This window comes from Chiloscyllium plagiosum, chromosome 3 (assembly GCF_004010195.1).
Source record: "Chiloscyllium plagiosum isolate BGI_BamShark_2017 chromosome 3, ASM401019v2, whole genome shotgun sequence".
NCBI lineage: Eukaryota > Metazoa > Chordata > Chondrichthyes > Orectolobiformes > Hemiscylliidae > Chiloscyllium > Chiloscyllium plagiosum.
In genome coordinates this window covers 132,014,037-132,030,681 of record NC_057712.1, presented here as the reverse complement: position 1 = coordinate 132,030,681, position 16,645 = coordinate 132,014,037, and the positions used below count along the sequence as shown (strand labels likewise).

At 40.3% G+C, this 16,645-nt stretch overlaps 1 protein-coding gene across 1 annotated transcript in view; it reads left to right on the top strand.

Moving 5' to 3' along the window:
* Positions 1-16,645, top strand: part of LOC122540179 (dynein axonemal heavy chain 8-like) — a 1,249,383-nt gene that overhangs the window by 768,268 nt on the left and 464,470 nt on the right. The window contains exons 40-41 of the mRNA XM_043675521.1: positions 1,977-2,081; positions 13,210-13,371. Coding sequence (XP_043531456.1) covers positions 1,977-2,081; positions 13,210-13,371 — 267 coding nt within the window. The remainder of the gene's footprint in view (positions 1-1,976; positions 2,082-13,209; positions 13,372-16,645) is intronic.

Genomic DNA, 16,645 nt, shown 5'->3' with positions numbered 1-16,645 from the left:
CTCTGGTTTGTTTCTTATGTATTGCAAAAAACATTTACTGTCATTTCTAACATTACTGATCCGCTTACCTTCATATTTGATCCTCTCCTTCCTTATTTCTCTCTTTGTTATCCTCTGTTTGTTTTTGTAGCCTTCCCAATCTTCTGATTTCCCAGTGCTCTTGGCCACTTTATAGGATTTCTCTTTCTCTTTGATAGATTTCCTGACTTCCTTTGTCAGCCATGGCTGTCTAATCCCTCCCCGGATAATCTTTCTTTTCTTGGGGATGAACCTCTGTACAGTGTCCTCAATTTTACCCACAAACCCCTGCCATTTTTGCTCTACTGTCTTCCCTGCTAGGCTCTGCTTCCAGTCTATTTTCATCAGTTCCTCTCTCATGCCCTCATATTTAACTGTAACACCATTACATCCGATTTTGTCTTCCCTCTTTCAAACTGCAGACTGAACTCTACCATATTATGATCGCTGCTTCCTAAGTGTTCCCTTACTTTAAGATTTTTGAAAAAGTCTAGTTCATTACATAGCACTAGGTCCAGAATAGCCTGCTCCCTTGTGGGCTCCATGACAAGCTGTTCCAAAAAGCCATCCTGTAAGCATTCCATGAATTCCCTTTCTTTGGATCCACTGGCAACATTATTTACCCAGTCCACCTGCATATTGAAGTCTCCCATGATCACTGTGACCTTGCCTTTCTGACATGCCTTCTCTATTTCCCGGTACATGTTGCGCCCTGAAGGGTCACTGGACTTAAAATGTTAAGTCTGTTTCTCTTTCCACAGATGCTGGCAAAAATGATTGAGTTTCTCCAGCAATTTCTGTTTTGATTTCAAGTATCTAATTTTGGCAGTTCTTCATTTTATTCTCTCAGTATTTACCCTGCCAAGCCCCTTCAGAATTTCATATACTTCAATGAGATCCCCTCTCATTTGTCAAAATTCCAGTGATTCGAATCCCAAGCTGTTTCGCCTTTGCTTATCAAGTCATTCCTCCATTCCAAGGATCATTCTAATGAAACTCTGAATTATCTCTAACGAAATAATATCTTTCTTTAAGTAAGTGAACCAAAACTGCTCTTAATAAATAATTCAGATATGGTCTCATTAGCACCGTGTCCAGTTGCAGCAAGACTTCCCTACTCTTATATTCCAACTCACCTGAAATAAAGGCCAGTTTGTTGCAATCTATTGAAACAGTTTTCTGAGTCTATTAAGCACAGAAATCTGATTTTTGTTTTCTTTAATCTTGGATTTGTGAGTCATGTTAAAATTGGGGACTTTGGATAGTTTGATTCAAATTTTTCACATTTGTGACAACTCCAGGAATAAAGGGGCTTCATTTCCATTGTACTACCCTCAACAGTCATAATAGTGTTATGACACAGGGTAAACCCCTCTGCTTATTCAAACCAGCAACACAGAAAAGATTCACCCCGTGCTGTAATCTGTTGAAATTTGAGAGGCAAAGAACTTTCCCCAGAGGTCACTATTTAAGGTAAAAATTAACAACTTTATTCTTTAAGTCCAACAGAAAATATTAAAACCAACAACTATTTACAACTCCTTTCTCTTAAACTTATCTTTTACCCCCACTCTACAATACTAGTCCAATAAAAAAATCCCAATTAAGATTTATAAAAAAAAAATCAGCTTTCAAAACCAGTCAGTTGTCTAGTCTTCTCTTTGTATCTTCTTCTGCCAATTTTCCTGTGTCATCTTTTCGATGTTTTGCTGTACAAACTTCTTATAGACAGGAGCCTTTCAGAGAGCTGTTCTTCTGGCAGTCTGTACTTGTTGGTGGCTTAGCAGTTCTTGCTCAATTGTTCAAAATGTCTGGTTTTATACCATTCATTTTGCTAGTCTCTTCAACACAATATCAGATGAGCTTAATATGATCAGAGTGTCATAGTTGTGACTGAGCTTAATGTGATTCAGAATTAATTACTATTTGCACATTTGTTTTATCTTTTCTATATGCAGGCTCATTTAGCAGGAATATTCGATAATGTAAATAACGTGGCTTTCCATCCAAAAGATTATGATCGAATGCTGGCTGTCATTTCCAGAGAAGGAGAGCAAATTCAAGTAAATATCATTAACAGGTTACAAGAGTTGATTGCAAAGTTGAATTTATGACCTTAGAGCTTAATGGAGAACTATTTTCTTGAAGTGCTTCAATTTGCTGGGTATTGGTTCATGCAGTGTACCCAGATTTTTGACTCAACACGAGTGAAATGACAATGATATAGTTCAAAATCAGGGTGGCTGAGCATTGGAGTGAGCTTCCAGGTGATGGTGTTCTCTATGTCTGTTGCTGTTGCCCTTCTAGATGGTTAATACATCATAACGTAATCTTCAAGGTTTCATTAACTTTGTCCTTTGCTGTAATTGTATGCTTTGTTACACATAGGAATACAGGAACCAAACTAGACTATTCATTCCTGAAGCTGTTCCACCATTCTGAATGTAAATCATATGACAAGCTTTCATCCAGAAAACATCAATAAACCTGGTAGCTAGTTTGATCATTTAGCAGGCATTTCTGTGTTGTGGGGCACCATTATTATATATGCATGTTGGGAGGTGATAGGGTTAGCTGACATCACCAGATAACCTCTCCCTATCAGAATGTAAAACACTCTTCTTGGGTGGGGTTAATCAGTGTATAATTGTGTTCAAATCTTCAAATTATTCACTTGTCTCCAAATTGTGTTTCAGCAACAGTAATGTCAGTAACATAGTCTTAAATGTAGTCTGAGGTCTCAATAAAGACTTCCATGTCTTTTAGATGTCATATAACTAGCTAATAAATATTATGTAATAAACCTTATCGGTTTATCAAGACTGAGCTTGTCATCTGTAGATGATTTTGTGGAGCATTCTTTTCCATTGTACATTGCTAGTTAAGGCTACTACCTATCTGAGTCTAGGAATCTATGCAAGTCATCCCAGATTGTTCTGTGGACACAATATACATCAGATACTATGATTAGATTAGATTACTTACAGTGTGGAAACAGGCCCTTCGGCCCAACAAGTCCACACCGCCCCGCCGAAGCGTAACCCACCCAGACCCATTCGGCTACTACCTATCTGAGTCTAGGAATCTATACAAGTCATCCCAGATTGTTCTGTGGACACAATATACATCAGATACTATGCTGGTATCTGAGAATACAGCATGGTGAACAGCCATGAGATTTTGGCCACACAGTGCCTGAAGCAATCTTTAATTCAACAAAAGCAATATTCAAGCATCAGGAAATTTGATTGTATTTTCAAATAGGCATCAACTCAAAAACTCAAGAGCTTGTCAGCTTCTGCCAATGAAGCGGCCAGAAGCGAAAATGTGCAGAACTAATCATAGTAAAAAGCCTGCCTCTGGAAGTTAAAAACAAGTAGAAATAGTGAAGAATATTTAAAAGGCTTCTGAGGACCACAGACTGTTACCAAAGCTACAAAGGGAAAAATCTGAATCATAAATCTGGGATGCAGCTGTTCACATAAGACACCCAAAGTAAGTTAAGTCCCTGAGACAAAGGTAGAAAATGCTTAAATTTAATGAAAAAGTTCTAGACCGAGATGCGAAAAGAAGGCTTAAATTAAGACATTTAGTAAATGAATATAGTGAAATTTGTTCAAAATGAGAGGGGCAAGTTGCAATATGGAATAGAAAACCGACTTAATGTTTTGAGTCCAGTGACCCTGAAAGTCATACAGTCATACAGACGTACAGCACGGAAATAGACCCTTCGGTCCAACGCGCCCATGCAGAGCAAATATCCCAACCCAATCTAGCCCCACTTGCCAGCACCCTGCCCATATCCCTCCAAATCCTTCCTATTCATATCCCCATCCAGACGCCTTTTAAATGTTGCAATTGTGCTAGCCTCCACCACTCCCTCTGGCAACTCATTCCATACACATACAACCCTGAAAAAGTTGCTCCTTAGGTCTCTTTTATATCTTTCCCCTCTCACCCTAAACCTATGCCCTCTAGTTCTGGACTCTCCCAACCCAGGGAAAAGACTTTTGTCTATTTATTCTATCCATGCCCCTCATGATTTTATAAACCTCTATAAGGTCACCCCTCAGCCTCCGATGCTCCAGAGAAAACAGCCCCAGCCTATTCAACCTCTCCCTATAGCTCAAATCCTCCAACCCTCGCAACATCCTTTTAAATCTTTTAAACCCTTTCAAGTTTCACAACGTCCTTCGGATCGGAAGGAGACCAGAATTGCATGCAATATTCCAAAAGTGGTCTAACCAATGTCCTGTACAGCCGCAACATGACCTGCCAACTCCTGTACTCAATACTCTGACCAATAAAGGAAAGCATACCAAACGCCTTCTTCACTATCCTATCCACCTGTGACTCTACTTTCAAAGAGCTATGAACCTGTACTCCAAGGTCTCTTTTTTCAGCAACACTACCTAGGACCTGACCATTAAGTGTATAAGTCCTAATAAGGTTTGTTTTCCTTTTTATATGCTGTTCTTCAGATCCTTCTTCAGAACTTTGGACTTAAGCTGTTAACTCTATTTTCTTTGGATAGGTATATGAATAGGAAGGGTTTGGAGGGAAATGAGGAGAAAGTGAGGTCTGCAGATGCTGGAGATCAGAGCCGGAGATGTGTTGCTGGAAAAGCGCAGCAGTTGGACCGAAGGGTCTGTTTCCATGCTGTACATCTCTATGACTCTATGACTCCATGAGATGCTGCTAGCCCGAGAAAGTTTCTCCAGCAATTTCAGATTTTGTTTGTTCCAGATCTCCAACATCCTCAGTTCTTCATTTTACTGCAAAGCAATGCTTGTTTAAAAAAGAAATTAAAATGGCAATATGTGTATGTAAGTTAGTTCGCTGAACTGGAAGGTTTGTTTTCTGACATTTTGTCACCATGACTAGTTAACATGATCAGTGAGTCTCCAGTGAAGCACTGGTGGTATGTCCCACCTCTCCATTTATAGGTCTTAGTTTCTTAATGTGAGTGTTGTCATTTCCAGTTCTTTTTTTCAAGAAAGGTAGATGTTCTGTGCTGTACATCTCTATGACTCTATGACTCTAAGGGTCACTGGACTCAAAACATTAAGTCTGGTTGCTATTCCATATTGCAACTTGCCCCTATCATTTTGAACAAATTTAACAATATTCATTTACTGTGTTTATTGATGGAGTTCCAGTTAGAATTGTTGAGTCTGTCCTTGGATGTGTGTGTTGTCCCAGTCAAAGTGGTGTCCTTCTTTATCTGTATGCTTGGAAACTAATGATAGTGGGCCATGTCTTTTGGTGGCTAGTTGATGTTCGTGTATCTTGTTGGCAAGTTTCCGGCCTGTTTGTCCAATGTAGTGTTTTTTACAGTTCTTGCATGGTATTTTGTAAATGACATTAGTTCTGCTGGATCCTTTAGGTTCATTAGTCGCTGTTTAAGTGTGCTGGTAGGTTTGTGGGCTACCATGATGCCAAGGGGTCTGAGTAGTCTAGAAGTCATTTCTGATATGTCTTTGACGTAAGGTAATGTGGCTATAGCTTTTGGTTGCATTGTGTCTGCTTGTTTAGGTTTCTTTCTGAAATGTACCCATTTTTCTTGAAATGTATTTTAATTAACGAGATAGAAAAATGTCAAAGGCACTATAATTAAAAATCAGTTATTTTATGAGAGACACATTTTAATTGTGTAACAAAATAGTCTTAGGTTGACTTGCAGGTGCATTAGGCAGTGAGGAAAGCTAATGGCATGCTGGCTTTCATAGTGAGACGATTTCAGTATCAGAGTAAGAATGTCTTGCTGCAGTTATACTGGCCTTAGTAAGGTCACCCCTTGAGTATGGTTAGCAGTTTTGGTCAAGTTGAGGAAGGACATTCTTGCTACTGAGGGAAAGATTGACCAGACTTATTCCCAGGATGGTAAGACTAACATATGAAGAAAGACCGGATTAAATGAGCTTGTACTCACTGGAATTTAGAAGAACGAGGGATCTCACAAATGACAATTCTGATGTTGGGGAAGTTTAGAACTAGAGGTCACTGTCTAAGAATAAGGGGAAAGCCATTCAACACTGAGATGAGGTATAATTTCTTCACTCAGAGAGTTGTGAACCTTTGGAATTCTCTCCCATAGGAAGCTGTTGGGGTCAGTACATTAGATATATTCAAGAAAGAACTGGAATGGCCTTTGTGACTAAAGGAATCAAAGGTATAGAGAGAAAACAGGAATGGGATACTGAGATTGCATGATCAGCCATGAACATATTGAATGGTGGTGCAGGCTTGAAGGACACCTACTTTCTATGTTTCTGTGTAATGATATGATCACAGCACAATGCCAGTTTAAACTGTTTAAACTGCTGAATTATTTAAACCAGAATCTTTCCAACACTTGAATGACATAGGCAATGGTGAATCAGTTGAGAAAATGTGGTGAGATCAGGAAATTATCATTTTGATGTCAAGAAAAATGTCAGATTCTGTAACCAAGTTTTGAATGGCAAAATGAGAATCTTGTGAGTGAATGGCAAGCAACCTCTTTGGGTCAATTTGCATGCCATTACAGCCTGGAAAACCTTGCAGAAGCTTTAAAGCTGTGTTTGAAGACTCCGTGTAGAAAATATGAACTCTATTTGTGGAATTTCTTATTATTCTTTTTGTGACTCAAATGGTGCCGGATTGTGAAGGCAAAACACTTTTCATTGTATCTTGATGTATGAAACAATGAATAAATAACAATAATTACACTAATATAATGACATTTTTCCTGTTCTACCAGGCACTAGAAACTAGTTGGTGAGAATTCCCAATATAAAAGAGTGGATACTTGGTGACTCCAGCTTTCACTTGCTTCTCTGGGCTGCCATCTTGGACAGCAATTCCCAACATCTCAGAGCATAGTCTTCAGGCAGCAACCACTTACACCCCCATCCACAGAGGTTGGCATTAGACATGTACCAGCCTCCACATATCAACATGGCAAATTTCAGACCCATTTACAATCCAGTTCTTCACCTCAGTTGTTGCAGTTTAGAGTGCGTGAATACCTTTGATTATAATGCCACTGTCAGAACACTTTACATACAGAGACAAATACCCATTTCATGGATTTGATCAGGGTGCACCACAGGGTTTTTTTATTTGCTCTCTCTGCGCATATTCATTTTATGCCAACTTAGATGCTCACAGTATGTCTACCTTACCTTGCCTTGCTTTTTTGTGCTTCGTCTCCTCATTCAGAACTGAAAGGCTCACAGTACTTCTGTCTTGCCTTACCATTTAGCACAAACAGAAGGCCGGGCAGCTTGACTATTCTAACAGTCAAGGGGTAGGAATGTTGCTTTATGACACCATGCTACATCAATGTCACACCTGCATCCCATGCCAACAGCTTATCTGGAAAACTCACTGCATGTGCTTCAGCCTAATGACCGTGTCTTAAAATTCTAAAGGCTGGTGTTGAATTTCTTGAGTATTGTTAGCACTACACCCATGTAGGCACATGGAAGTTTTTCATCAAACTCTTGCTTTGTATCTTGTGGGGAGTTATCAGAAATCAAGGAGCCAGGAAATCAGTTAGTTGTCACAGATTTCCTCATCTCTTGTAGCCACAGTAATTATCTCACTGGTCCAGATTCATTTCTGGCCAGGATGTTGACAGTAGTGGTTTCAGCAATAGTAATGCCACTAAATATCCTTTGGTGCTCTCCTTTTGCATTCATCATTCTAACAATGACAAGCCATTGATCACTTTCAACCTGTTGTGTGGTGTAGACTGATTGGTTAGAACTATCAGTTGACATCTCTGCAGCAGGCAGCTTTATAACTTGCTTTGCTTCTAGCTATCTTTTTAAAGTTATTCAGTTTTTCATAGTTAAGAACATTATTTTCCCCATGCTTTCTTTCCTCTTGAGTGATGTCCTTTGCAATATTTATATTCTGTAGTCTCATCTTGATCTTTCTGCTTGGTGATCTGCAAATATTTGTTCCTTGTTTTCCAACATCTTGTTTTCAGTCAGCCTGAGCTATCTCATTGCAATGTAAAGCTTCATTTGTCCTCTGATTATGATGCTCTAATTAATTATTGACAGCTTCAGAAATTGTGCACGTCAATAACTTTTCTTGAGAATAAATTTCTCTCCTCTCAGCAGAGGTGCTCTCATGCCTACGAAAATCTAACCTTTAAGTTATTCATTGCTATACCTATCAAATCCTGTTAGTCATCTTATATTCCCCAATGTCCTAATCACGGGAGATACAAAAGGAAGTTATTTCTTCCTATAATTGCTATTAGATTCATAATATTAGTTCTACTATAACGTTAGCTATATGTAAAAGTTTATGTTTACACATTCTTTAGCTAATGATTGTGAGCAGTTTCGATCCCAGCTGACCTTGGAGGCTCAGTTGGACACTACCTCTCTATCTTGCAGCTGCAGTATAACTCATTCTAGTTACATACTGTCTTCTGAGATTAGGCCATAAGACAGAGGAGCGGAAGTAAGGCCATTCGGCCCATCGAGTCCACTCCACCATTTAATCATGGCTGATGGGCATTTCAACGCCACTTACCCGCATTCTCCCCATAGCCCTTAATTCCTTGTGACATCAAGAATTTATCAATCTCTGCCTTGAAGACATTTAGTGTCCCAGCCCCCACTGCACTCCGCGGCAATGAATTCCACAGGCCCACCACTCTCTGGCTGAAGAAATGTCTCCGCATTTCTGTTCTGAATTTACCCCCTCTAATTTTAATGCTGTGCCCATGGGTCCTAGTCTCCTCGCCTAACGGAAACAATTTCCTAGTGTCCACCCTTTCCAAACCATGTATTATCTTGTAAGTTTCTATTAGGTCTCCCCTTAAACTTCTAAACTCCAATGAATACAATCCCAGGATCCTTAGCCATTCCTCGTATGTTAGACCTACTATTCCAGGGATCATCCGCGTGAATCTCCGCTGGACACGCTCCAGTGCCAGTATGTCCCTCCTGAGGTGTGGGGCCCAAAACTGGACACAGTACTCCAAATGGGGCCTAATCAGAGTTTTATAAAGTCTCAGTAGCACATTGCTGCTTTTATATTCCAACCCTCTTGAGATAAATGACAACATTGCATTCGCTTTCTTAATCACGGATTCAACCTACATATTTACCTTTAAAGAATCCTCAACTAGCACTCCCAGATCCCTTTGTACTTTGGCTTTATGAATTTTCTCACTGTTTAGAAAATAGTCCATGCTTGTATTCTTTTTTCCAAAGTGCAAGACCTTGCATTTGCTCACATTGAACTTCATCCACCATTTCTTGGACCAGTCTCCCAAACTGTCTAGATCCTTCTGCAGCCTCCCCACTTCATCAGTACTACCTGCCTGTCCATCTATCTTCGTATCATCAGCAAACTTCGCTAGAAAGCCCCCAGTCCCTTCATCCAAATCATTAATATATAATGTGAACAGCTGCAGCCCCAACACTGAACCCTGTGGGACACCGCTTGTCATTTGAAATTTACTGCCTCTACTCTGACTAACACTTTCTTCCTAATAAAACAACATCTTTTCCATTGATAAGCCCGAAACTTAATCATTTTCACAGCTCATTGAACTTGTCTGATCTCCTAGGTTTTTACAAACCATAATCCTATCCTTATCATTTGTGTCTGTTATTGTGGGAACCTACTTTTCTCTTTAATGCTTGCTACAAATTTCAGACTGTCTGTTCTTCGACATTTCTTATCACATTGAGTCCTACAGACCTCTGCTGTTTGTGCGGAACTCTCTCTATATTAATTTGTACAAATCAATTTTTTTCAAAATAGACACTGTTACATTGGTTTACCCCTTTCTCAATGCTACGTTGTTCTCATTTATGACCTCACTTAAATGCTGGAGCAGGCAAACTAATTCTGATACTGCAGCCATATTTATGCGACTGTGATCAGGGGCTACGTCAATAGTGCTCAACAGCTTGTGCTCCCAAACTTTGTACATATGATGTCCCCATCAAGGTGTCAGAATCTGAGCTGGTTGTGAATGCAGGAGGAAGCTTTGTCAAAGTTTCCTCTGAGGTCTCTGAGGTCCCCAAAGGTTGAGTAGGTGACTTTTGATGAAGAAGGTCATTTTTCCACATGTGCCATGGACATCCCACTGGTAGCTGAAAGACACAAGGGGGAGGTAATGTTGCATTCCAATATTGGAATTGGTCTGCAAAGAATGACACTGACACGGGTTAATATGATGACAAATGAAGACGAATGTCCTTTTTGAGGATAGTGACTGTGAGTTTGAAAGGCCCTGTCTAAGAAGCCTTGGGAGCATTTGTGCAATACGTCTTTAAGGTGGGACACACTGCTGTGAATGTCAGTGGTGAAGGGAGTGGATGTTTCCAGATATAGTGCTGGATGGTGTCAAACACCATGAGTCTTGTTGGAACTGCACTCATCAAGGCAAGTGGAAAGTATTACATCATGTTCCTGACTGATGCCTTGTAGATCATATAATCATAGAATTCTCTACAACGTGGAAGCAGACTATTCGACCCAAGTTCACACCAATCCTCCAAGCAGCATCCCACCCAGAGTCACTCCCCTATTCCTGTAGTCCTGCATTTTCCATGGCTAACTCACCAAGTCTGCACATCTGTGCACACAAAGATCAATTTAGCATGGCCAATCCAACTAACCCACACACCTTGGGACTGTGCGAGGAAACCCTCACAGACATGGGGGAAGAATGCAAACTCCAAACAGACAGCCGCACAAGGGTGGAATTGAATCTGGGTAGCTGGTGCTGTGAGTCAACAGTGCTAACCGCTGAGCCACCCTACCAGCCCAGAGGTTGGACAGGCCTCGGGGAGTCAGGAGATGAGTTATACACTGAAATATCCCAACCTCTGACATGCTTCATGTAGCCATTTTATTTATATAGTGAGTCTGTTTGAGTTTCTGGTCAATGTTGATAACAAAGAATTAACCAATGGCAATGCAGTCACCCTTTTGTTGGAGATGGTCATTACTTGATTTGATTTGGTTTGATTTGATTTGATTTGACTTGATTTGACTTGGTTTGATTTGATTTGATTTATTGTTGTTACATGAACCTAGGTACAGTGAAAAGAAGCAGGTTATACCATACAAAATGCATAAGGGTAATAGAGTAGAGGGAGGAATACACTGTTATGGCTGCAGAGAAGGTATAGAGAAGAGCGAGATCAACATTAAATCTGAAATTTGAGAGGTCCATTCAAAAGTCTAATAATAGCAAAAGGAAACTGTCCTTGAACCTGTTGATCCAACTGTGGCATAAAGATTGCTTGCCACTTGTAGCCCAAGCCTGGATATTAGTCATGGACTGCTTGAGAATTTGAGGAGTCATGTATGGTGCTAAATGTTAGCAATCATCAATGAACATTCCCACTTCTGACCTTATGATAGAGGGAATGTCATTGGTGAAGCAGCTGAAGATGATTGGGCTGAGAATACTATCCTGAGGAACTCCTGCAAAGGTGTCCTGGAGCTGGGATGACTAACCTTCTACAACCACAACCATTTTCCTATGTGCCAGATAGAACTCTAACCAGCGGAGAATATTCCCCTTTCACCCCGATTTTATGGGCTTTTAGATGTCACATACAAGGCTAGTCACTTTCATCACCCCTCTTGAGTTAACTCCTTTATCCATGCTTGAACCAAGGACGTAGCGTGTTTTGGAGCTGAATAGCTCTGGGGAAATCAACACTGTCAGGGAGAAGGTTGGTGCAAAGCAGGGGCCGATTGATAACGCTGTTGATGACACCTTCCATCACTTTATTGGTGATCAAGCATAGATTGATGGGGCGGTAATTTGCCCACTTGGGTTTGTCCTACTTTTTGTGTACAGGACATACCTAGGCAATTTTCCACATTATCATTTAGATGCCAGTTCTGAGGCTCTGCTGAAATAGCTTAACAGCAAGTTCTGGAGCACAAGTCTTCAATGCCATATCCATTATTTGTCAGGGTCCATAGTCTTTGCAGTACCGATTACTTCCAGACCTTTCTTGATGTATATGATTGAATTAACTTGGCTGAAGATTGGCATCTGTGAATCTTGTGAGCATTGGAGAGGCTGAGATTAATCAATTAGTTGGAGTTTTTGGCTGAAGATTGTTGCGAATGTTGTTGATAACTCCATCCGTCATTTTATTGGTAGTCGAAAGTGGGCTGGGGGGTCAGTAACTGGCCAAATAGGATTGTCCTGCTTTTTTTTGTGTCCATAATATAAATGGGTAAATTCCTAAATTTTCAGGTAGATACCAGCGTTGTAGTTATACGCAGCTTTAAATGTCACTTATTTCCATTAGCTAGATAGTGTGTGGTCTTGGGAATGTTTCCGCTTTGGTTTGGATAGACCTGGGATCTGCCTCCTTATACTGTCCCTGAGAGTTGAAGACAATTTTAAATGGCAATTGCCAAATAAATAGCTCAGTGACAGCACCAGCAGACAGTAGGCTAAGAACCAAGGAGTTCAAGTACGTAATTCTTTGAAGTATGCATCACATGTAGATAGAGTGGTTAAAAAGGTATTTAGCATGCTTGCCTTCATTGCTCAGACCTAGGAGTTGAGACATGACCCTGAGGTTGTACACAATGTTGGAAGAAATTTAACCAGGATGTTGCTGGCAATGGAAACTTTGAGTTATAAGGGGAGGCTAAATAGGCTGGGATTTTCTTTCAGTGGAGCATAGGGCATTGAGAAGTAATTTTATGAAGGCTTATAAAATAATGATTGGTATAGATAAGATGAATGGCACTTGTCCTTTCCCTAGGATGGGGGATTTCATTAACTAGAGGGCATATTTTAAGGTGCGAGGCCTCCATTCCTGATGAAGGGCTTTTGTCCGAAACATTGATTTTCCTGCTCTTTGGATGCTGCCTGACCTGCTGTGCTTTTCCAGCACCACTCTGATCTAAACTCTGGTTTCCAGCATCTGCAGTCCTCACTTTTGCCTAGTATTTTTCAATGTGTAATTTCAGTTACATCCCACTGTAAACTTTTGCTATAAATTCTGTGTCTTACAATTGTGTACTCCACAACCACCTGATGAAGGGGCAGTGCTTTGAAAGCTAGTGCTTCCAATTAAACCTGTTGGATTATAACCTGTGTTGTGTGATTTTTAACTATTTATTATATGTTATTTAGAACAGTAGTGATAATGGATGTTAACCACTTTTCATCCTTATCTTATTTTCCAGTTGGATACACCAGTGATTGCAAAGGGTCCTGTGGAGCTATGGTTAGGTGACTTACTGCGTGTGCAGCAAGCATCGTTGCATACTGTGATTAAATTAGCATTCTATAGTTTCAGTGAACCAGAATTCCAGTTAATACCTTTCCTCTATGAGGCTCCTGGCCAGGTAAATGATTGTCAATAACTATAGCTTTGTTTTAATGATTATTGTTATTCTCTCTTATTGCCAGGTTCTATGAATAGTTTGGGTTAAATCTTGCATATGTAATTGTATTAATATACAGGTATTAATATGTAGATAATAATATCTGTGCCAATTTTTAAAAGTGTATTAGCGTTTCCAACTTTTCTGGCATAATTCTCATATTATTCACACAACAGAAGGAATAAGCTGATTTCACCTCAAAGAATTTTGGAAAAAGGGGTTATTTCTAACTTCCAGGAAAATATGACAGACTAAATATGAAAAGAAATTTGGGGAATAAAAGGATGAGTAATCTGTTTTTCCTTCAATGAGCTGTATCGAGCATTTAAATTATAATGGAAGGTACTAAAGTCAGATAAGTAATTTTCAGTAAAGAGAAAATGTTAAAGTTGCTTTATTTCTAATTTTAATTATGAAAAGGTTTGACAAAGAATAAAGACATTTTTTGTTAATGGCAAACGTTTTGAAGACCAAGAAATATAAATTAAAATTAGAATGTTAGGAGTAAGAGTGAAATTAAGTAGCAAGCTTCATCAATAATAACTTGTAGAATGAGTTTTCTGCAGGAACATAATTGAAATAAACAACATGTAACGAGTGAATAGGACGGCAAGCTTAAAATGTTCAACATTTATTTCAAACTAGAAATTGCTAGAGAAATTCAGTGAACCAACTCAACCTGCTTTTGTTGCATTGACCAATCCAATTTACTTTGTTGACTGTCACATCAATTGGGATTGGTGTCAACACTGATGAGCTGAAAATGTGTTGCTGGAAAAGCGCAGATTCCTGAAGAAGGGCTCATGCCCGAAACGTCGATTCTCCTGCTCCTTGGATGCTGCCTGACCTGCTGCACTTTTCCAGCAAACATTTTCAGCTCTGACCTCCAGCATCTGCAGTCCTCACTTTCTTCCCATTGGTGTCAACATCACAGGGTTTAATCCCAATTCAAAAAAGCACAGCAAGTCAGGCAGCATCCAAGGAGCAGGAGAATCGATGGACATTGGGGCACAGACAGACATATTTTAACCTCATACCTTCAATGCATTATCTGAGTTGACATTGCACCTATTGTTAAAGTTCACTTGAGAATGTAACATTAAAAAAGTTCTGGCATTAACATATGAAAGAACTGAGACCAACATGGTTATTCTAAAAGATGAGAGATTTAACAAACAATCCAGGTCTTTTTTAGTATCCCATTTCAGTTGAAACACAATGTAAACGTTTGCTATAAATTCTGCGTCTTACAATCTTATACTCCACAACCATCTGATGAAGGAGCAGCACTCCAAACGCTAGTGCTTCCAAATAAACCTGTTGGACTATAACCTGGTGTTGTGTGATTTTCAACTTTCTACACCCCAGTCCAACACCAGCCCCTCCAAATCATGAATCTCATGATTTTATACTCTTCTACAAGGTCTCCTACTCTCTAAAGAAAAATGTACTAGCTTGTCCTACCTTTCATTATCATTCAGACCATTTAGTCCTGGCAACATCCTTGTAAGTTTCTTCTGCACACTTTCCAGTTTAATAACATCCTTCCCACAGCAAGGTGACCAAAACTGAACATAATACTCCAACTGTGGCCTCACCAAATTCTTGTACGACTGCAACATATCTTCCTAACTTCTATACTCAATACCCTGACTGATAAAGGCCAGTATGCCAAAAGCCTTCCTCACTGGCCTGTCCAATTGTGATTTCACTTACAGAGAACTGTGAACCTGAACTCCAAGGTCTCTTTGTTCCACTACACTCCTTAAGATCCTACCATTCCCCACGAAAGTCCTACCTCGATTTGACTTTTCAAAATGCAATATCTCACACTTATCTGTACTAAAGAGCATTTGCCATTTCTTAGCCCACTTCCCTGGCTGTTCAAAGTTCTGCTGCGATTTCTGATAACCTTCCTCACTGTCCACGATACCATCTATTTTAGTATCATCTGCCAACTCACTAATCTTGTGTGGCGCTGGAAAAGCATAGCAGATCAGGCTGCATCTGAGAGGCAGGAGAGTAGATGTTTCAGGCATAAGCTGAAAATGTGTTGCTGGAAAAGCGCAGCAAGTCAGGCAGCATCCAAGGAACAGGAGAATCGACGATTCGGGCATAAGCCCTTCTTCAGCCCTAACGAAGGGCTTATGCCCTAAATGTCGACTGTCCTGCTCCTCAGATGCTGCCTGACCTGCTGTGCTTTTCCAGTGCCACACTTTTTCACTCTAATCTCCAGTAGTCTTCACTCTCTCCTAATTTACTAATCATGTCTTGGATATTCTCATGCATATCATTGATATAGATAATAAACAGCAATAGGCCCAGCACCGACCCCTGAGGCACTCCACTAATCACAAGCATCCAGTACATCAAGCTTCCTTCCACTATTACCCTCCTACTTCCCACCATCAAGCCAATTGTACATCCAATTTGCCAGCCCGCCCTGGACTCTATGTCATCTAACCTTCCAGAGCAGCATACCATGTGGAACCTTATCAATGGCCTTACTGAAATCCATTAACATCATGTCTACTGCCCTGCCTTCATCAACCTTCCTAGTCACTTCATCAAACAAATTTCTGATGCATGATTTCCCATGTATAATGCCATGCTGACTGCTCCTAATCAAACCCTGTCTTTCCAAATGCATGTGTATCTTATCTCAGAATCTTCTCAAGTAACTTACCTTCCATTGATGTTAGGCTCACTAGTCTGTAGTTCCCAGGTTTTTCTTTGCAACCCTTATTGAATAAGGGCTCAACATCCGCTAACCTCAAATCTTCCAGGACCTCACCCGTGGCTAACAATGATGCAAAAATATCAGCCAGGGCCCTCGCAATTTCTTCTCTAACATCTTGCAGTGTTCTTGGATATATTTGGTCAGGACCAAGAGATTTATTCACCTTCTTACATCCTAATACATCCAACACCTCTTTTACTGTGATGTGGATTGTCCCCAAGCTATGAGCACTAACTATGAGAGAGTTAAGCTATGAGAGAGGACCGCAATTTCCCACCAGACGTAGTCGATGATGCCCTCCACCACATCTCTTCCACTTCCCGCTCCTCCGCCCTTGAGCCCCACCCCTCCAACCGCCACCAGGACAGAACCCCACTGGTCCTCACCTACCACCCCACCAACCTCCATGTACAACGTATCATCCGCCGTCATTTCCGCCACCTCCAAACGGACCCCACCACCAAGGATATATTTCCCTCCCCTCCCCTACCAGCA